The 24,237-nt window shown below is 34.0% G+C and overlaps 1 protein-coding gene across 28 annotated transcripts in view; it reads left to right on the top strand.

Annotated features, from left to right (window-relative positions):
• Positions 1–24,237, top strand: part of DTNA (dystrobrevin alpha) — a 472,577-nt gene that overhangs the window by 344,188 nt on the left and 104,152 nt on the right. For all 28 annotated transcript variants that reach the window (XM_031946436.1, XM_031946432.1, XM_031946435.1 and 25 more), the window contains 3 exons: positions 3,428–3,641; positions 16,935–17,020; positions 23,310–23,464. In XM_031946436.1, coding sequence (XP_031802296.1) covers positions 3,428–3,641; positions 16,935–17,020; positions 23,310–23,464 — 455 coding nt within the window. The remainder of the gene's footprint in view (positions 1–3,427; positions 3,642–16,934; positions 17,021–23,309; positions 23,465–24,237) is intronic.

The raw sequence follows: 24,237 nt of genomic DNA, 5'->3' as shown, positions 1-24,237 counted from the left end.
GTTTAGAAACTCAGAAATGCATATGATATATATAATACTATATAATATTAACATATTTTACCTTTTAATAACATAATAATTCAGAATTATTCTCAGTTATGAAGGGGCTAACTGTATACATTAAAAGAAGGGTAAGTACAAAATCAAGTAATATACAAGATTATTTCTGAGTTGAGGAGAATATAAATTAATAAGAATGTAGAAAGGAATTTGTTTTTACCCCCAGTAGAGTAGAGGGGAAAACAGACAGAAAATATATTTCTCTTCCTTAAAATAAATAAGATTTAATGGAAAGATAATATAATTTGCCTTAGAAATTATTCTAGCTGGAGCAGTGAATAGAACACTGTCCCTGAAGTCAGGAGGACCTGAGTTCAAATGTGGTCTCAGACACTTAATATTCACTAGCTGTGTGACCCTATGCAACTGCCTTCCAAAAAGGAAAAAGAAAAGAAATTATTCCAGCTTTTCCAGATTCTCAGAGACAAAAGTTATCATCACAATAGAGCTTGAACATCTTACATTCACAAGAGAATGATTATTTCCTTTGGCCAATTATAACTTTCAAAGATAAAATGGTAAGATATGTATCCAGAGAAAGGATAATATAATTTCACCATTTTTATTGTTGTTTGCTTGCATTTTTTTCTTTCTCATTTTTTTCCTTTTTCATTTGATTTTTCTTGGTCAGCATAATTATGAAAATCTGTATAGAAAACTTGCCCCCTGACACACACACAAAAAAGAAAACCAAAAACACCCTATTCTATCATCTCACTTTTGTTCCCAAAATTGATCGCTTCTTCAGATAAAAGCCAAAATCTATCCAAACATGTGGGCCAACTACTTTATCTTAGAAATAACCACAAGTCATAAGCACTTTTTCAGGAATTGTATTTTGTCTACATGATAAGTTGTTAATAGGCAAGGAACTTTCAATATATTATTCTCTGCTTCCATGGTTCTATCTATACTTGAAGATTATTATAGGTTATTAGAAGTTCCACTCAATGACTGACCTCACAGTAAGTTCATTGAATTATCAGTAAACTTGCCTGAACAACTCCCATTTAAAAAATAATTCTCATAAATATGTTTACTAATTAAGGTATTGGATACATAAGGCCACAATTTGAAGATATCTAAATTGAATTAATTAGATGATAAATCCAAGAGAAAAAAAAATAACATGAATCTTTTGCTGGACCTGGAGTCAGGAACACCAAAGTCAAACACTAGCTCGTGACCTTTGAGAGGTTATTTTACCTGCTTTGAGCCTCAGATAATTTTATCTGTTAAATGTATTCACAATAGAATGGCATGGTAGATTGAGGATTAATGTCAAAGTCAATAAGAGGGAGTCTATACCATGACCTTCAATCCTTCAGCTTCTCTTGCATTTTTCTCCCAAGCTATCAGTTTCCCTAGCTACATTCCCCTCATTTCCTCATCTTCATCCATTGATACACCAGTTTAACTCTACACTAGCCTCTTTTCTTGAGCATTTGATCCCCATATCATATCATCAGTCTTGCTCTGTCAAGCCTCAATCTTATATCATTCCTACCATATGTTGCCTTTATTTCTATATATATAATATTGGCAAACAAGTGAAATAAATGTGTTTAATAATGATATGATAAAATCACAAATCCATGCTGACTTCATTATTACAATTTATGTCATACAACATCAGCCAGGCATTCAATGCTGCAAGATAATTCTTCTACACTTCCCTAATAAACTCACTGTCCCATTCATCCCAGCTAGCATATTTTCCAAATCTGTCATCCCCCTTAAATTTCTCAGGGCATTTATCTCCCCTCACCCTCTCAATTAAGAACCTTATCTCATATTTTACTGAAAAAATTAAAATCACTTACCAAAAGCTCTGTCTTATCTCTTCCTCATCTCATATCATCCATATTGCTCTGTTATTATCTTCTTCAGCCATGTCTCATATGAAGAGGTGACCCTTCTCCTTGCCAATACAGACCCCTCTACATGCACAAGTGATCTCATTTCATTCCATCTTCTCCAGAAATTTACCCCTTTGGTCAATCTTATTCCTTATTTTCAGTCTCTCCCTATCTATTGACTGCCTCCCTACTGCTGGCAAACATGCCCATGTCTTCCCCACTCTCAAAAAAACCCTCACTTGATCCATCTATTTCTTCTAGCTATTGTCCCACTTTGCTCCTTTCCTTTGTGGCTAAATTTTTTGAGAAGACCATTTGCAATAGAAAACTTCCCTTCCTTTCTTTTCACTTTCCCCTTAACTCTACACTCTGGCTTCTGACCTCATCATTACACTGAAAATCTTCTTTTGATAATGACTAATAATCTCTTAACTGCCGAATCTAATGATCTTTTCTTAATCATCATCCTTCTTAACTTCTCTACAGCTTTGCACATGGTCAATTGCCCTCTTCTTCAAATAGGATCATGTTCAGTTCTTCATGACCCTATTTGGGGTCTTCTTGGAAGAGATCCTGGAGTTATTTGCTTTTTCCTTCTCTAGCTCATTTTACAGATGAGAAAACTGAGGCAAAGAGGATTAAGTAATTTGCCCAGGGTCACATACAAGCTAGTAAGTATCTGGTCAGATTTGAACTCAGAAAGAAAAGTTTTCCTGACTCCAGACCTAGTGCTTTATCCAATCTGCCACCTACCTGTCCTTCTGTTGATTATCTTCCTATATATGATTTGTTTTCCATAATTTTTTGCCTATTGTCTTCTCCAACAAACTGGGAGCTCTTTCAGGCCAGAGATTGTCTTTTGCCTTTTTTAGTATCCTCAGCCCTTAGCACAGTTCCTAGCACATATAAATGTTTATTGTTTTACTAATCCAAGAAGATTTCCCAGATTAAAAAAACCTGTTTTAGATATAAAATGAATCTTTATATTGGCTGGCCTTATATATATATATATATATATATATATATATATATATATATATATACATACATATATGTATATATAAAATAAATTAAAGATAATTAACAGAAGAATTATTTGTAGAATTAATGAGGATCAAGCAAGAAGAGAGCTTAAAAGTTATCTGATCTCAACTTCGTAACCTATGTAAGAATCACCTCAAAATATGCTGAACGAGTGTTCATTTAGCCCTAACTTAAAAATTTCCAATGATAGGAAGTTTCCCTTCTTAGGAGATATCCCATTTCATCTAGATATCACCAATTATCAGACATGCCATTAGACCTAAGTAGAAAGGAATAAGAGTGAAAATGTTAGAACTAAAGAGAGAAAAAACACAACCTGTATACTTAACAGGACACTTGGAATAATACTATGTAAAGAACTTGATCCCCCAAAAAACCTACTGCAGTTGGAAAACTTAATAAATATTTTCTTAAAAATTGATTTTTTTTCATGAATTTGTTGAATCTCCTTTGATTTTGTACAGTACATCTGGTGGACATTTGGAATGTCATAGAAGCCCTGAGGGAAAATGCCCTGAACAACCTGGACCCAAATATAGAACTAAATGTAGCCCGCCTGGAAGCTGTGCTTTCAACCATTTTTTACCAGCTCAACAAAAGGATGCCAACCACTCATCAGATCCATGTGGAACAGTCTATCAGCTTACTGCTCAACTTCCTGCTTGCAGCCTTTGATCCGTAAGTTCCCTCACCAAAGGACTTTAAGTTTTCTCTTACTATTCAATCTTTTCCCACATGTCAGCTTTGTGCCCAAAGTAACAGACTAAAAAAATAACATATCTTTCTTTTTTCCTGCCTAAACTGATGCCAATTATAAAAATAGTAACATCTAATATTTATATCATGGTTACAAACCAATCATTATATACTGTTTTATTTAATTCTACCAACCCTGTGAAGGATTGATCTCCATTTTTAAGATGAAAAAAATTGAGGCTTAAAGAGTTTTAATGAGATAAATAATGTCATATGTTCCTTTGATTGAAAGTACTAGTAGGTATAATGCAGAGACGCAAAAATATAAATCTCCACATTTGGTCCTCTTCCATTTTACCACATTATCAGAGAAGTTTAGAGATATTTAAGAGCAAAAGACAAAAATGCCTGTTGAAACAAGGAAGTAAAATACCAACTATGAAAAATTAATAATTGTATTTCATATAATAAGCTTTAGCTCCTAGCATTTTCTCTAGATGTTTTAGGTAAATGTTCAAAGGAATTGTGATATCGTTAATATGAGAAATTCCTAGTGTGGGAATTCACAAAGTCATATAGACTTAAGGTTTCAAACACACAATCCCCAAGCACTATATCCCACAATACTCCCAGTGCAGAAAACTATATACCAGATTAAAATGTAACTGGGAAATATTTCACAAAATAAATAATAATACAATAGAACATAGATAATATTAATTGTGATTTTCTGAGTCAATATGGAATCATAAGGATCCTTGTGTGTGGTTTAATGGCCCCTTTTCTATTTCAATTTGTATGATCATCATTAATTTAAATAAATTATAGCTCAGCAACAGCTCCATAGATAAATCCTATTTTTGAGATTTTTGAGATATATAGAAGTTGGATAACTTATCCAGGGTCACACAATTTCAGAGACAAGATTTGAACTGAAGCCTTCAAGTCCAGCCTTCCATCTACTATACTACCCTACTCTCTAGACTAGAGGCTATATAACATGCAAAAATATTATGTGACTGCCTGCTTAAATGTGGGTTAATGAAGCACAATAAATTTTCCTATTAGTAAATTAACTTTCCTATCTGCAAATTCTCAGGTACAAAGACTGGGAGAGATGGTCTAAAATAATGAAAAATATTCAGGAATTCATGGAAGAAAGAGGGAAGGATTTTTGGTGACCTTGGTGATGGTGACCATGACATGTTAAAATTACATATAATGATTGGTTTCACCTACTATCTGTGAAACTGGTTTCCTTCATTTATGCTCATACTTAATAGACTCACAGAATTTGAGAGCTGAGAAAAACACTAGTGATCATCTAGTCAAGACCTTATTTTATAGATAAGGGCATTGAAGTCTAGAATGATAGTATGCCCCAAATCACATAGCTAGCCATTAACAAAGATCTAGAATTCTGGTTTTCTGATCTGAATCTAGGACTGTTTACAATATGGCACACTTGTCATGACATTTAATGAAAGACAGTGGAATATAAAGGATACCTTAAGTCCATATGATGACCCTTAAGTTTTAAGGGGGAATCTTTCAAACAACCCCTCACCCCCTCTGTATTCCACTTGCTGCCCTATATGTTATTATAGAGAACCTTGGGTACAAATTTTCCACCACTTCATTTTAAGAAACCCCGAAGGTTTTGCTTGATTCAGATGTGTACAACAGCACTTAGGGATATTGTGATCATTGCCAGAGGGGGTGTTCCGGCTTGATTTTTATTCCTTTATCCATTTACAAAAGCAGCCAACTGACATCCAGCCTCATAATGCAGTAATGAGGTAATTACTGTTCAGCTAGACCAATGTATGCTACCTTCATGAATTCATATTTTGAGGAATACTTAAGTTGAAAATAGCAATTTCAAAATAAGCATTTCACCGCAGCTTGAGAGTCTCCTTGCTTGGTACTGTGTACCCTTCATAAGGAGATCTACTGGTATAATTTAGTCTCCATGGTAACAGAGTGGTGGGGCAGGGAGAGAAGGCGGTTGAGTTGTTGCACATGACAAGGCAGAAGAATGGAGCCAAGCCATGGTATTGCTATAGCAGCCTTCCATTCCTGTCTTCTTCACAGCAGTAGCCCGGCATCCCTGGGTTACACCACCAGTGTCTCCAGGGTGCTTATTTTGATTTTGGTTTGTTTAGTAATGTGATGCAATAGAGAATGAAAAATGTAAATTTGTGCTCAAACCTGAATTTATGCCACGATGACAGTTGTCTGGAGTAAAATGGAAATCCCCAACCATGCTAAGAGTAAGTGGTAACCACTACACAAATGTGGGCAATAGACAATGAAATAGAATGTGTGTGTGTATGTGTGTCCGACACACACTACCCTTGGGGTAGGGAATGGAAGACACAGGGACAGAACCAGCTATCTTATTGAACAAACATTTATTTATATGTTTTCTGAAAAGTAAGAACTATGGAGTTCATTTAAATAATATTAAAGATAATGAAGAAAGTGAAATTTATGCAACATCTCTAGGTGGAAAGCAGTTCAAACACACATGTACACACACACACATACACACACACACTCACAGAATGTTATTTCCTTATCTTCTCTTCTCCTATTATAAAATACCAAGTTAACTTTCTCTTAATAGACCTTTCCAGTCTCCTACAACATCATGAATCAATTGGACCTAGCAATGACTTGGATTGAGGAGGACAAAGTACTATGAAAGGAGGTAGCCTGTGAGAATGAGGAGAAGATAAAAAATATGCTAAGCTTCCTAAATATAGTGACTTAGAAAATGGTAGTGCATTTTCTGGGCAGCTAGCAGATATGCAGATGATACTACTCTATTGCAGAAAGATACTACTTCTATGCAGAAGAGGAATTAAAAAGCCTCTTGATGAAGGTGAAAGAGGAGAGTATAAAAGCTGGCCTAAAGAGTAACATCAAAAAATAATAATAATAAAGTCCTGTCGACTGATTCCATCATTTCCTGGAAAATAGAGGAGAAAGAAATGGAAGCAGTGTAAAATTTTATATTTGGGGGTTTAAAGATAAATCACTACAGATGGTGACTGCTGCCATGAAATTAAAAGATGCTTGCTTCTTAGAAGGAAAGCTATGACAAACTGGACAGCATACTAAAAAGCAGAGACATCATCACCTTGCTGACAAAAGTCTGTATAGTCAAAGTTATGGTTTTTCCAATATTAAATACTATGAGAGTTGGACTACAAGAAAAGCTGAGGGTCACAGAATCAACATGTTCAAACTGTGGTGCTGGAGACTTTTGAGAATCCCTTGGACAGTAAGAAGATCAAATCAGTCAATAAAATTAATTCCAACTATTGGAAGGTCAAATATTGAAGATAAAGCTTCAATATTTGGGCCATTTAATGAGAAGACAGAACTCATTGGAAAAGACCCCGATGTTGAGGAAGACTGAAGACAAAAAGAGAAGAGGATGGCAGAAGTGAGATGGATGGATAGAATTATGGAAACAATGAACATGAACTTGGGGATACAGTGAAGGAACAAAGAGTCCATGGGATCACAAAGAGTCAGGCGTGACTAAATGACTGAATAGCAGCAAAGTGCCATTAACTGAAACAGGATAGTCAAGGGAGAAAATTGATTTTGGGTTTAGAGGATGTTTCTGATCTTGGAAAAAAACAAATACTTGTGGTTAGAGACGGACATTTCGATGTTGGAGATCTTGAGAATGGAACTATTCTGAATGATGATCAGTCATAGTATGGACTTCCTATTGGGTAAAGTAGAGATGGAACAGACAGTAGAGCTGAAAAAGACCTTAGATGTCATTTAATTCAATCTTTTTATTTTATAAATGAGGATCTGTGGCTCAGTAACATTAGATGACTTACCCAGGATGCCATAGCAACCTGATTATAGATGCTCTGACTCCAGAGTTAGCTTACTCTCTACTGTACCATAGTCTCTCTTCACTTGTGTTGAGATGTGAGATAGTTTGTCTGAAGGGTCACCAATATGTTAAAATCCTTGGATCTCTGATGAAAGATAAAAATCCTGTGAGCTAAGCACTGAAGTCTCTAAGGAAAATGGAAAACCTCATGGAATTCAGCAATAATAAAACTAAGAAGAAAAATAAGGGCAAAATGGAAATCCTTACAGGTTTAAACTGCCAAGGAAAAAAAGCATGACTCTTTTAGGAGGATGATCAAGTCCAAATATATATATCCATGATCTTGGCTGGTTCTTTTTAAATTTATAATTATTTTATTTTTCTGAGCTATTTTAAGTAGGAAAAAATAATTTCTTGAATATACATCCCAAATTCTAATCCATTTTTTTCTATTTTATTACCTTTAGATAGCTTTGGCGAACCGAATTAGAGAGGTATATTTGTATTGAACCAAACAAAGTGATTTTTAATTTGTTGTGTTAGAGTTAATTTAACAGAGGCTGAAATTTCAAACACATGAGCCTCATAAATGCTACTACAGAGAATATAAAGTACTACTTCAGTTCCCTCTTGTTTTAGCTCTTGCTTCTTGAGGAGGAATTTGCACAGACATTCCTTACTATGCTATCCTCAGTTATCATGAAAGATACCTTAATATTTTTTCTCTAAATGAGTAAAGATGAGAGAACCCAGGTACTTTGGCCCAAACCCTTCTGCCTTTCCAATTTAAAAAGTCTCTGATGTACTTGCAGAACCAAGATGTACTGCAGAGTATATAATGGTTTCTGTGTGTGCCTATGAAAGTTACTATCCTAGCAGTACATTATCTGTATGGAGTTCTCCTGAGAAACCTTTGTCTGCTCACTTTTGTGAATTTGTGTGGATGTCTGAAATCAAAGGAGAAAGAGACAGTATTCTACAAAGGCCAATTCTTTCCTTTTGTTATCTGCATGACTGAACCTATCAAACACCCTGTGACTACTTAACTGATGCCTTTTCAAACTTCTCTTGAATTCTCAATATCCAGGTGGAATTCTTCTCTAGTAACTGAGACTTGGCTCTGATGGATGATGCTTTGTTTGAAAGTCCTTCATGTTTCTGAGATAAAATAATTTCACTGAAGAAGTACCTCTATAATTACAGTAATAGAAGAAATCAATGGATATTTGCCTCTATCAACCATTTCACATAATTTAGGATTTTGGAGAGATTTGTGTAATATTGTACTTACAGTTGGAAAAAAGTCTGTATAATAAACATTTATTAAATGCTTAATATATGCCAGGTACTGTATGAAATATTTGGGTTCCAAAGAAATGAAAAAACATGATCCCTTCACTCAAAGAGCTCACATTTTTACTGGTCAAAATACTTGAGAAAGGAGAACATTCCAGGCATGAGTTCAGCCAGTGACAAAGGCTCAGTGTGGAGAGAGGAAGTATCATCTGAGGAGCAGCAAGATAGGCTATTTCCATTTAAAGCAATAAAAATAATAGCTAATATTTATAGTATTTACTATGTAACCAGGACTGTGTTGATCATATTACAATTATTACCTGATTTTGATGTAATGTGATTTTGGGGGCTTCTGTTCTAATGTGTCACTGGTCCTGGGTCTTTTGGCTTTAGAATCTGCCTTAGGAAACTCACACACCCAATCTAGCTAATTTTGATAATTCCTTAGCTAGATAGCTTCTGGCCTCAGGAAACTTCCACACTTCAAGCCCCTGAGATATTAGTGAATAGACCACTCCTCAAGTCATTGCTGACTGGTAATCTTGTCAGTAATAATCCAGTCAGCCAAGAACCACTCCTTCTGGAGACCACTCCTCCCTAAGAACCATGAATTAGCATATCTATAATTGAAAGCTGTATAAAAATATTTCCTTTTCTTCTGTTTCTTTAGTGAATTACCTTACAACTCAGTCCACTTTGTAATAGCATACCATTACTTTCAATAAAACTTTGCCCCTTGACTCTTTTAGTTAACCCATCTTTTATGGGTTCAAGCTTGCAAATTCTTATGACGCCTCGCGACATTAGTCGGGTATTTTTGGAGCCCCCCCTCCCCTCAACCTCAACAATTTGATCCTCACAACAACCCTGGGAGGTAGATTCTATGATATTGTCCCCATTTTGCAGATGAGGAATTGAGGTAAATAACAGGTGAGTCTTCCCCAAGGTTAGAAGATCTTAGGTTTTCCTGTCTCCAAGCCCAGCACTTTATCCACCATGCCACCTAAACTGCCCTTGGGACATAGAGACAAATGCAGGATTTAAAAAAAAAAAAAGAAAGAACAAGAAAAAACAAGAAAGATAGGAAGGTCATGAAGGGCTTTAAAATCCAAACGGAGGATTTTCTATTTGATCCTGATGGTAAATAGGGAATTTAATGAGAAGATCATGTTCAAACCTGTGCTTAAAGATAATGACTTTGATAGCTGAGTGAAGGACTGGGGAAGAGATTTGACATTGGGAGATCAATCAGCAGGCTGTTGCAACAGTTTAGGCAAAAAAATAAGGATTTGCAACAGGGTGGAAGCTGTGTGAAGTGGGGAGAAGAGGATGCTAAGGAGGAAGTGTGAAAGTAAAAAGAAAAAGACTTGGCTACAGATTGAATATGGACAGTGAGTAAAGGATAACACCTAGATTTTGACTCTGAGTTTATGGGAAGATGATGGTACTTTCTGTAATTATAGCAAAGCTCAAGAAAGGGGAGGATTTGGGCAAAAAGTAATGAGTTCTGTTTTGAACATGTTGTATTTAGGATATTTATAGTATGTACAGTCTGAAATAACTAGTGAGTAATTGGTGATGTGAAATTGGAGGTAAGGAAAAAGGTTAGGACCAGAAATTAGAAACATCTTCTAATTAAATAAGTACTCGTTGAATAAATACTTCAAAAGATCCATAAAGTAATTCAAAGATATAAATGGTTTTTAAGCAATTATATTGTAAAATTTCTAGAATAAGCAGATAAAAGTGTTAAAATTACATAAAACATTTCGAAAAAACTTCTTTCAAGAGAATGTACACATTTTGGCTGTTTTGAATGTTTTCTTGTAATAGCCTCATTCTCATAAATGCTTAAAGCTCTGTGATTCTCATAAAAGAGACGACAGCTTGTATAATTTAGTTTTTATTTTTTATTTCATAAACTAAAGCAGTAAAATGAGAACTGGATATAGAATAACAACACACGAACCAGAATAGGCAGAAGTCTCAATATTATTATCCTGCATGCTTTAGGATACTTAGCTTAATAATAGTATTTTATGTTCAGGCATTTTCAGTCTTATCCCACTCTTTTTAACTCCATGTGAGGTTTTCTTAGCAGAGACTGACATGATTTGACATTAAGTTTTCCAGTTCATTTTACGTATTAGGAAACTGAGGCAAACAAAGTTATGTAACTTATCCAGGGTCACAGACTAACTATCAGAGGTCAGATTTGAACTCAGGAAGATAAATGAGTCTTCCCAACTCGAGGCCTGGTATTCTATTCACTGTCCCAGTATAGTGTATGTTTATTGACTGATTATTTGAAGTCACTGGAAATATTTAGCTTGGATTTAAAAAAAAAAACTACTTAGCATATATAAATGTGTGTATGCATGTATATATGACAGTTGTATTAAAATATTTGAAGTATTATCAACTAGAAAGGGGAATATTTTTGTTATATTTGCTCCTAAATCAAAGAACTGGGACTAATGAATGAGAGTTATAGGGAGACAGAATATAAAGGGAAACCCACTAAGAATTAAATGGGAATGGCTTGCCTCTATTGAAAGTGAGTTTTCTGTTACTAGAAATCTTCAAGCAGTGAGTGACCGCTTTATTAGTGATGTTTTAGAAGAGGCTCTCCTGTAATTCTTATAATTGTTGGGATAAGCGATCTCTTGGGCCTTCCTAGCTCTAAGAAGCTACTGATGATGATGATGATGATGATGATGATGAAGGAGGAGGAGGAAGAGGAAGAAAAAGAATGAAAGAATATCCAGATTCTATTCTCAATATATTATTATTATAAGTAAAATATCTTTGAGCCTAGAGATAGAAGGAACATGATCAGCTTTCCCACAATCTGAACAAAAAAAATTAGTTATAATCTACTTCCTTAGAAATATTAATCATTTATTCAGTCAATGGATACTTAATGACTTCTTAATTAGATATAAATCATTTATTTGTATAATACTTCCTGAGTCTAGAAATTTTGTGATTGCTTACTCTTTATCATTTCTTTTCTTTCTTTGTCTTTATAACAGAACAACAAAGAAATAATGAATCTTTTTATTATCTTTGAAATTATCATAATGGAGTTCTAGGGACTACTGAAACACCTAAATGGAAATAGCACAGTGATACAAAATGATAAGGGACTGGGCCTTGAAGAATGATGGGGATTATAAAAGAAGATGAAGAGGTATTGCATTGTAGACCTGGGGGACAGCCAGCACAAAATTTCACACAGGAAATGGTGTGTTGCTTTTGAGAAACATTAAGAAGGCCAGTTTGACTGAACTATTACACATACAAAGAGAAGTAATATGTAGTAGGCCTGAAAAGGTAGTTGGGGCCAGGTTGCAAAGAAGAGTGAATCTTCCTATTTCACTTAAGTTGAAAATGTAAAGGTCACTCATAGGTTGATCTCAGTCTTGATCTTTATGGAAGCTTTTTATTTTCTACATTTTTCCAATCTGGGCAGGTTAATCTAGAAACCTGCTGGTAAATGTCTAACAACCAGATCTCTGAAAAATATGTACACATGACACACTTTTAAGTTTAATCAGCATTATTAACATTTTCTCCATCACTTTATTAAGTCTAGACAAGCAACAAAACAATAAATCAATCCATGATTTGTAATGTTTGCCAATTTTCAAGATGTGAATGCTCACCCCAAAACTTTAACAAAAAGTTCTTGGGAGTTAATTTGAGGTGGTTTCAGCACACCCCTGGATTTCCCCCTTGTTAGACAACTTTGTAGCCTTCCCATTCTATAGGTCTTAAAATATTACTGTCAGACATAGTACAGATATTGGATAAACTTTAAGCTTATACCTAAGAATTCTTTTTTTTTTTTTTTTTTTTTGATTAAAGCTTTTTATTTACAAAGTATATGCATGGGTAATTTTTCCAACATTGACCCTTGCATAATCTTTTGTTGCAAATTTATTTTCCCCTTCTTTCCCCTACCCCCCCCTCATCTGGCATGTAGTCCGATACATGTTAAATATGTTGAAATACATGTTAGATCCAATATGTGTACACATATTTATACAGTTATCTGGTTGCACAAGAAAAATCAGATCAAGAAGGAAGAAAAAGAAAAACTGAGAATAAAATGCAAGCAAATAACAACAGAAAGAATGAGAATGCTATGTTGTATTCCACCCTCTGTTCCCATAGTTCTCTCTCTGGGTGTAGTTGGTTCTCTTCATCACTGTACAAGTGGAACTGGTTTGAATCATCTCATTGTGGAAGAGACCCACATCCGTCAGAATCAATCATCATATACTCTTCTTGTTGCCGTGTATAATGATCTCTTGATTCTGTTCATTTCATTTAGCATCAGTTCATGTAGGTCTCTCTAAGCCCCACTGAAATCATCCTGCTGGTCGTTTCTTACAGAACAATTGTAATGTTCTTTTTTAGTTTTCTGGTGGTCTTGGAGCAGCCTTCCTTTCAATTCAGTAATCACCACAAGAATAGCCAGTTGTTAAAGTCCAAAAGTCTTTATTATCTCTTTCACCTGGTGCTCAGCTAGCTTTCTCTAGGCCTTCAGAGGGGATTGGTTTCAGTGGAGAAAATGCAGGAGGATAGCCTACCATGGTGGTGTGAAATGAAGTGAGTCTGAGTCCAAGGGTTTGTGCTTCAGCCTCCAGCCACCACAAAGGTGGACAATGGAATGAATCTGTCTCTGCCTCCTTTGGCTGAGTTTGTGTCAGCTTATATGCTCTACACTGTGTACAAACCAATCATTATATCACTAGGAAACCATTATTTGTTGTAAGATTAAATCAATCATATTGAATTTAGAGAACTATTAATCATCATGCTAAACTAGATAACCATTGTCTCATCAATTCTACTGACTTAACACCTTATAAGAATCCTTGTTTCAGAGTTCTGGCCGATAACAAACAATAGTATTCCATAACATTCATATACCATAATTTATTCAGCCATTCTCCAATTGGTGGGCATCCATTTAGTTTCCAGTTTCTTGCCACTACAAAAAAAAGGGCTGCCATAAACATTTTTGCACATGTGGGTTCCTTTCCCTCCTTTAAGATCTCTTTGGGATATAAGCCCAGGAGAAACACTACTGGATCAAAGGATATGCACAGTTTGATAACTTTTTGAGCATAGTTCCAAACTGCTTTCCAGAGTGGTTGGATCCATTCACAGTTCCACCAACAATGTATCAGTGTCCCAGTTTTCCCACATCCCCTCCAAACATCCATCATTATATTTTCCTGTCATCTTAGCCAATCTGATATATCTAAGAATTCTTAAACCCAAGGGATGAATCATACTCAGCCTTCTCTACTATGAAAGAATTACCAATATGTACCACCATGCCCAATTCTATTTGTGTAATTCAAAGTATTTTGAATACATTAAACTTTTCCTTTATCAAGGACAGTATGGAAATTTGAAAAGACTCAAGTATATGCTCCTCAGTTAAGTCCAAAGCTAAAAATTTCATTCTGTCCATTAGTCATCTCTGCTTCATACCTTTTTTCTCCCACAGTTATAATGAGATCCCATCAATCCTCTGGCTGAAAATAGGTGCACTGACTCTTCTTGTTCTTAAGCGGGTAAAATGTAAGCTTCATTTGTTTTTCAGTCATGTCTGCCTCTCTGTGAACACATTTGGATATTCTTGGCAAAGATACTGGAATGGTTTGCTATTTTCTTTTCCAGTAAGTATGAACTTAGATAAATTTCCCCCCAGTAAAATGGTTTTAACAGGCTTTTTTTGTGGACTATTGGCTTTTAATATAATTTTTCCCATTTAGTATGTCCACATTTTATTACATTTCCCTTTCCTTAAGAACTAGGTGATACAATGGATAGAGTGTGGGGCCTTATCTTCCTGAGTTCAAATTTGACCTCAGTCATTTACTACCTGTGCAAGTCACTTAACTTTGTTTGCTTCAGTTTCTCATCTTAAAATTAGATAAAGAAAAGATAAACCACTCCTTTATCTTTGCCAAGAAAACACTAAATAGTGTCACAAAAGTCAGACAACAAGAGTTGCCACAAAAACAGCAAAAAAAAGTTGATTAAGTTCATCAAGTCCTTCATACATTAGTGGAACTAAAGAAGCACAGATCTGAATTTATAAGGAAGTCAGCACCACTTATTTTTTATTTTTAATTGTTATCTCATTGAAGATTGTATGGCGTAGTAGAAAGAACACCGAATTTAGAATTCTTTGACTTGGTTTCACTTTGGGGTTCCAACACTTTGTGTACTCCTAGGCAAGATGCTTAGACTCTCTGATCCACAATTTTCTCATCTGTAAAATGGAATAATAATAATTTACTTGAATCATCTACCTTATATCACTGTTATAGGGAGAGTTGTTTAGAAAAAACTATGAAGAACAATACAAATTATCCCTCTCTGGCTGAACTGCTAATTGATCTTATAGGATTTTCCCTACCAAGTCACAGAAACATTTTTTACCCTGCAAGTTCATTTCACCACCACCTCCCTGACTACTTCAAATTGAGACCTCTCTTTCTGATTGGCTGGTTCCTCCCAGAAATTCTAATTTAAGGAAGAGGCCCTAGCTAAAGATGTCTTCAACCTTCTCAGGTTGAAGGTGCATTGCTGACTTTCCCTACCAAGATTTCCCCCCAATCCTTCCCTTTTTAGTTAAGTTTAATGTACAATCTTTCCCTTTAGAATATAAGCTCCCTGAGGAAAGGTTATGCCCTTTTTCTTGCTTCTACTTTTATTTTTATTACTTCTGTTTCTGCTTCTATTCTCAATGCTAAGTCTACTGCCTGACACAAAGTAAGGACTTAATAAATGCTAGTTGACTGACTGACAAATATGAGTTGTAAGGTTTCTAAACTGGAAGTAATCTTAAAGGCCATTGAGTCTAACCTCATTTTGCAAATAAGGAAACTCAGACTGAAGGGTATTGTTTCAGAAATTTTAGTTCATAAAAATGATGAATGAGATGAAAAGTTATAGAGAAATTCTGAAAAAGAAATTCTCTCTTTATTAATGCAGATCAGTACCTGTTCTGCAATTTTATAGTTGCTTGGGACACCAAGAGGTCAATTTAACTTACCCAGGATCACAGGGTAATGAGAATAAATGAGAAATAAGACTTAAACCCCAATTGTCATTACTCTGATGCTAGCTTTCTATCCAGTATACTAGCCTGTCATATATACATATATATGTAATATATATGTATGTGTGTGTGTGTATATATATATATTTATATACACACACACACAAATTAATGTGTAAGGCAGACATTTCAATCATTTTTCTTCCTTAAATAATTCTTTCAATCAATCCTAATAGGGCCACTAGGAGAGAAGTGAATCCCTTAGTGTGATGGAGCTTTTTGCTTACTAGAATATGAGGATAAACAGCTTGATCCAGGGTTTAGAATCCTTGGATCCAACTATTAAATTTTTTTATATTTGTGAGAAGGTTTTGTGAAGGACAAAATAGACTAACTGCCATAATTCATAAAGATTGGTGCAAGTGTGTTTTGTGTGTTTTATTTGGGTAGAAAATGAAGGATCAAATATAGCATTCATTGTTTCTTCTTTAGAAGAAATATTTTGACAGAGAAATATTTTATAGTAACAATGACTCCTTTGTGGATCAAAAAAAATGGTTGGAAAAAGAATATTTGAGGGGAAAGAGACAAGAGTCCAGAATTTCTTCAAATTTCAAATTTCAAAAGTGAGGCATTGTCAGAGTGGAAGGATGCATCTGAAACTTTCTAAATAAAAAGTAACAGAGGGTATAGTATTGAGATGCACAAAAGTTTAAATTTGTTATATTATTTCAGTTCATTCTGTACAAATTGCTCATCTAATATTCTAAGCAAGCATGTGTTATAGAGACTCCAGAAGATCATTTTCTTTCTTCACAATGGAAAAAGTGAATTAGCTCATGGAAACTTGCATTAAATTGTATATACAACTTTCACAAAAATATATCCTCTCAGAATGCATGATGAGTGTTCTTATATTGTTTACAGGAGACTAGGTCCTTTTAATTCTATGAAATGGAATGTATTAAGACAAACTACTGAAATTGCTTCAAATAACCTCACTTTTTTTATTGTTATTTAATAGGGAAGGCCATGGTAAAATTTCAGTATTTGCTGTCAAAATGGCCTTAGCCACCCTATGTGGAGGAAAGATCATGGACAAATTAAGATGTAAGTCATTTCTTGTATACCTCTTTTCCTAACCAAGGTATAAATCTCTTCATAAATCTTTCCTCTTTCTCTTTCCTGTAATAGCCTAACTTTATCACATCACAATTCTTTCTAATCCAATCAAAGTTGTTGTTTTTAAGAATTTATAATTTACATTTTTTTAAATGCTTGCTTTTCCCCTAAAGTAGTAGAAAATTCACCCTTTCTAACTTTTTAGATGCTGGTCTTTGAAACTGTTCACAGTAAGTAATTATATCCAAACATAAATGCTAAACTGGATTTATTGTTATTGTTTGCTTTTAGTTAAATTCAAATGAGAGATTGTTTTTAATATTAAACATGCATTTCTTCAAATCTATTGACTTGTTTGAAATTATCTGAATTATGATATAGCCTTTTGCTTACAGTGATAAAAACCTGAAGGCCAAACCATAATACCCTACTATGATATGATAATTCTCTTCCTGAAATTTCAATAAATAAGCAGTAGAAATAACCCAACTATATTGTTCAATTTCCTTGCCTCATATTTAATGGAAACCAAATAGATAGAACTTTTTCAAAGACATGGGCACAGAAATTATTTGGACCATTAATTCCCCACTCTAAAAATAATGATATAAAGCCTTCTTTTTTAACATAAGAAACGCATGATAGTTGTATTTTTAGTACTTATTGATAATAAATATGCATGATAATAAAAGCTAGTATAAATTAAATAACAAATTTTTATTTTATTAATCATAAAGGCATAAAATAAATATAAAATATTTATACATAAAATATTTATACATAAAATACTACTGCATATATAATGTTCCAAAGGCAAGTTTTAAACATATACGTGTCCGACATATTCAGTTGACAGAAGGTATCTTTATCATGCTGAATTGCACTGAATTTATTGTTGAAGCTAAATAAAATAAAAAGATCATATGTCATATTCATATGGATTTATGAACCCCTTGTAATAACTTCCTAATCCCTAGGAGCCTGAAGTCTGCATTTGCAAGGTGAAAAATAAGCTGAAATTGGACAAAAGGTTGAAAAAAAAACTGGCTATTGAAACCTCCTATCTCCAAATATATTTTTGTCACTCTCATTCCTTGGTTTCCATGAAAAAAAAAAAACTTTATTAGCATCAATTCATAAAAATATGTATTTATGTGTATATATATGTGTATATATATATGTAGCATATATATATATACATTTTAAAAGACACCTTTGTACTTCAATCTCAGTTGCTTGTTCATCAGTTTCAGGCATTCGGCTATTGTGGGTTGATAAAATGACTTAGAGGGAAAAGAGGCATAAAACAGAAGAAAAATAGTTTGGGAAATGCTTCAAATTATCCTGTTATTTGCCCAAATGGAGAATAATCAGGGCCTGCTCACAGCTTTCTCACTGGTCCAGTAAAAATTATTGGAAGAGAAAACAAAGATGTTAAGCTCAAAAGCACTATGAGAGTCCAGAATCCCTACATATCCAAAATGGCTCACTTTTTTTTTTCCTATTTAGGAACCAGTATAAATTCATGAACTACAGAAAAGCCCTTATATCCTCTTAGGATGTTCAGTTTTGATTTTAGAGTTAGATTAGAGAAACTGAGGAAAGTATTCTAGTACAATTCCAAATAAGTTCAAATGGCAGCATTAGTTGTTACAGCTATAACTAAGATGGGATGACTAGGCCTTTGGCCCAATTTACTGAAGTTTAGAGGGTATTTCCTGTACTTCCAGTCCTTTGACAGCCTGAAGTAGTTGAACAACTCAATTTGGAAGATAATAAGGATAATTTATTAAAATGGGAAACTATAAGATGACACTGTTCCTTATCCCTTGGCAGTTACACCCTAGCCAAGTTTCTTGCTACCCTGCCTTTCTGGTTTGGTTTTCCAAGAAATGACCTCATGATATCTCTCTGCCATAAGGTCATCATTTCAGAGCATATATATTACCACTTGTCCCTGATACATTTTTGTGACATTTCCCCAGGGTACAAAAATGGCCATTTATAGCTCTAGCTGCTAGTTATTTAAGGAAATGCCTCACTATTAATCTAGAAGAATTTCCTTTAGGTCAAGTCTTGGCAAAATAAATCTAAATGTGTTAAGAATAGTAAGAGGATGGTTTTTTCTTGCACAACATGACAAATAGGGAAATATGTTTAAAAGAAATGCATGTACTTAACCTATATCAGATTGTTTGCTGTCATGGGGAAGAAGGTAAGGGAGGGAGAGAGAAAATTTTGGAACACAAAGCCTTATAAAAATGAACATTGAAAACTATCTTTACATGTATTTGGAAAAATGAAACACTATTAAATTTGGGGGAGAGAATGAAACAAAACTGCTAAAAATAAAATTTAAAAAAATAAAATAATAGTCAGAGAAGGAAGCTTTAATTATACGGCTTCTCCCCAAAACCTGTACTTCACATGTTATAAGTAATCCTCTATTCTCTTTATTCTCTACTGCTCTAAAACAGATGATTGTAAGTGTTTGCCTTGGTTCATAATGAAATATGATTCATAGGATCCTAGATTTATAACTAAAATAGCCTTTAGAAGTCAACTAATCCACTTCATTTTACAACTGAGAAAACTGAGGCCACAGAATGGTCACACAACAATTAAATAATAGACAAGATTTGAATCCATGGCCTTTTGACTCCAGAGCCACTGCTCTTTTTACTGCCCCAGGGCTGCTACCTGAATAGGAACAGAGTTAAGAATTTGGTGTGATTAAAAAAGCTGTGGCCCAACTATTAACACCTTTTTTATTCCTTGCCAAAGAAGCCCAAAAGATAGCAACTCACTTGCTTTAGAAAGGCAACAACTCAGTGAAAACATCAGAATATCATCTAGTGACCAATTAGAGTCACTGTTCTTTGACAGAAAGAATGAAGTAAATGGTGTGAGTGCCATCTAGTCACCAAATTGAGTAACTGCCCTGACTGATGTCAAGACCAGAGAATGAATAAAGCTCACATACCAGATTGTTTATCCCTTAGCAGTATGACAAAATATAGCAGCAGTCTGTCACAATCCCCTCCTTCAATGTGTAGGTTCCAACTTCCTACTGTGTAAGGACAGCCTTAGAACAGTTCTGATTCAAGAAACAAGTCATCTGTTCATTTCTAATAAAGTTGTTTAAGAGGAAGATCAAGTTACATAGTTATTACTATCTTTTTTTCTCTCTCTATCCCTTGTTTCACTCCACTGGCAGCCCTAATAATCTCAACCCTTATTACTTAGTTTACTTTTATTTTATACATTATTACATATATCAGTAGTAATATTGCTCATTTAGAAGTTTCAAAAAGGCAACTGAACTTTGGCAAAATGACTGAGAAAATAAAATTTCATTTCTTCTCATTTTCCAATATTTTCATTTTGGACATTTCTAGAAGAATTATTAAATTAAACATTTATATTTGGCTAGTACTTTACTTACTATGGAAAAGTCTGCTGGGGGGAAAGAAAATTTACAAAATTTACAGACATAATACCAACCTGAATATGATCAAGACTCAAAATATAGGGGAGATAATAATTATTCAGATGATCTTAATAGTATTTTTATTTTTCCAAATATATGTAAAAGTTCTCAATATGCATTTTCATTAGATTTTGTGCTCAAAATTTTTCTCTGTTCCTAAGACAGCAAGCGATCTGATAAAGGTTAAACATATACAATTTTCCATATTTACCATGTTGTGCAAGAAAAATCAGATCAAAGGGAAAAAACCATGAGAAAGAAAAAACAAACAAATGATCAAAAAAAGGTGAAATTACTATGTTTCAATCCTCATTCAGTCTCCATAGTTCTCTCTCTGGATGTGGATGGCATTTTCCATCCCAAATCTGTTGAAATTGTGGTTGAATTACTACATTGCTGGGAAGAGCCATGTCCATCACAGTTGATCATCATATAATCTTCCCGTTATTATATATAATGTTCTAGTTCTACTCACTTCATTCAGCAAGAGCTCATGGAAGTCTTTCCAGGTTTTTCTAAAATCAGGCTGCTCATCAATTCTTATAGAACAATAATATTCCATTACACTCATATATCATAACTTATTCAGTTATTATACAACTGATGGGCATCCACTCAATTTCCAATTTCTTTCCACTATAAAAAGAGCTGCTCCAAACATTTTTGCACTTGTGGGTTCTTTCTCCTCTTTTATGATCTCTTTGGGATACAAACCAAGTAGTTTTATAACTCTCTGGGTATAGTTCCAAATTGCTCTCCAAAATGGTTGGATCATCTCACAATTTCACCAGCAATACATTAGTATCCCAGTATTCTCACACACCCTTCAACATAAATCATTTAGATGACATTTTAAGAGCTTTTTAAAAAAATTCATTTTTCAATCTGATTGAATTATATAGAGAATTGCCATTGACAATATCCCTTTCTCTATAAATCCTTGCTTTTATGTTGCTTGGTTGAATTTACCAACATAGTAAATATTAACTTGTGAGTCAAGATGACTCTGAGGTTTTTAAAATTCATTTTCCATTTTATTTTATTTTTAAATAATAAGCATTTATATATTTTCCCTCCTACGTTCCTATTTTAAAAGAATAATATAATCCTTGTAACAAATATATAGTCAAGCAATTTCTACCTTCTGCGTGTCCACCATATCCCATGTCTATGTACATTTTATTCTATATTTTGAACTTATCACTTTTCTGTCAAGAAATGGGTAGCAGAATTTACTACCAGTGTTCTAGGTTCATGGTTGGTTTATTGCATTGATCAGAGTGAATATACTTTTCTATATTTAGTCTAATCAAGAGTGCTCAGCTTCTTTAAGAATATAGCCCCAAAACCTAACCATTTTTAAAAACTAAAAAATAGCCTAGAAATCAGAAGAGAAAAATAGCTAATATAAGCAAATGCAATTAGGGACTGCATTGAGACATTTAATAGATATTACCTAACCTTTTCCATTGGATTTCATAGGCATCTATATTAGGGCATACTACTGACAGACTCATCTAAGTGATCTGGAAGCAGTAAAAGATGGGGATAAATAAGAGAAGTCTCATTGATTAAAAAAAAAAAATAGGTGCCCAAAGGTCAGTTTTGCAGATTAAATAGCATTTTTTGACCAAATAACTGTTTTTAACCATTTGCAACTATATACAAATTCCATTCTAAGAACTACTTCATACAAAGATTTGAATGTCATATGTGTCAAATAATGTGCTCTTCCTTCATGACCAATATGTAGAATTAAAGAACATATATAACAAATGTCAATCTTATGCCCTGATATGAGTGCTATCAAAATCTTCACTTTATAAGAATGTTTGGCTGTTAATTAGCAGTCATTTATATTATATCTATGTAATTTTCTATTATATAATATATATATGTATATATATATACATATATGAATTGTGCAAAGGTTGTGGTATATTCATATGCTCCCAAAAGCAATCCTCTTCTGCTGAGCTGCTATAAAGTTATGGCAAAAATAAATGGAATACAAGGGGGAAAAGTCATTCATTTTCAGGGCAATATTTTACTGGTTCAATTTTGAAGAGCATTTCAACATTATCTCATTAATCTTCATTAAGTACACAGGTTCAGAAGCTGAGACACAAAAGTTAAATCAGTTGCCTCTGGTTACAATAAAAACCAATGGTATTGCTGAGAATAAAACCTACAACTCCTGATTCCAGCTCAGTGACCAATTGCTATACTACTTTTCCTCTTAATTAAAGGCCTAAAGAACCCTTTCCTGGTACACACAGATAGACTGTGTATACATGTGGCACATAGATCTTCATAGAGTTTTTGCCACATCTATCAATTAATCAACTGCTTTAATTCCCTTTTTTCTCTGCCCTTTATTTGCTTTTCCAGATGTCTTAAAAGCATAGAAAACACAGCTTCATAGTGAACATATATAAATATTTTTCAGTGAATCTACTGAAATATTTCAAATGAGATCAACAGTGTCATGTATCTATGTTTATATGATGTCGCAAAAAAGATGGTGTAACCTGCTCTTTATTAAATTAGACATTTCATTTGAATGATCTCCATTCTTGTGTTAGGCATCAATTATCAACTTTGAAAAAAAAAGTTGCTAAGTTAAAGGAATACTTAAATATTTAAATCAGCTATCTTTTCCTATTTGGAATGCTTTTCCAAAGTATATTTTATTTAGTCATATCCTTTATTATTCCAATCAGATGTGATTGAATTAGAGTGATTTTCTTTATGTAAATTAAGTATCTTTTCTATTATTTCCATTAGATATTTTCTCAATGATTTCTGACTCCAGTGGAGTAATGGTATATGGGCGATATGACCTATTTCTACGGGAAGTCCTCAAACTCCCCACTGCGGTGTTTGAAGGGCCTTCATTTGGTTACACAGAACAGTCTGCCCGATCCTGTTTCTCCCAGCAGGTAAGAACAGTGTAATCAAAGCTAGAGCATGGTAGAAGTTATCTCCCTAAATGTTACCTCAAAACACACAATCTCATTCAAAATTTTTCCATCTTATTGAATTGTGGTGAGCTGCACTCAGCTTCTGCTGTGTACATCAACCTCCAGAATAACAGTGAAAACCAATATCCCTGGGTATAAAGAACAAGATACATGAAAGATTCTTATCTTCTTACTAACTTCTTGATAAGAGTAGTGTTGTGCAATGAAAAGAATGCCTCACAGCATCAGAAAGACTCAGTTCTGGGTTCATATCTCATTTCTAATTTACTAAATTTACTAGATATGTGATCAGGGAGAAATAATGTTACTAAGCCTCAGTTTCCACATCCATAAAATTTTATGAAAGGAAAAACTGAGATATCTATCTCACAGATTTATTGTAAAGCTCTGCTTCCAAGGTCCTTTTCAATATTCATTCTTTGATCTTTTAGTTCTTTCACCTTATGAGTACTAGAACTAGAAGGAGGGTCAAGATCAGATCCTGACAATAACATTCTATGTAGCCTTGGGAAAGTAACAACCTTTCAGAGTCTCCTTTAAATTATTTGTAAATAGAGAATAATATTTTTATATTACTTATCCTCCACTACTACCCACAGGGTTGCTGTGAGTATTAAATGAGTTAGTATCTATAAAGCTTTAAATCAGTGACAGCTGTTATTTGTACTTTTGTAGATCTATAATTACCATATTAAAGTACACCAATGACAAGTGGACAGATACCAGGGAGA

Source organism: Sarcophilus harrisii, chromosome 1, assembly GCF_902635505.1.
Source record: "Sarcophilus harrisii chromosome 1, mSarHar1.11, whole genome shotgun sequence".
NCBI classification, from domain to species: Eukaryota; Metazoa; Chordata; class Mammalia; order Dasyuromorphia; family Dasyuridae; genus Sarcophilus; species Sarcophilus harrisii.
This window is presented reverse-complemented; position numbering and strand designations above follow the sequence as displayed.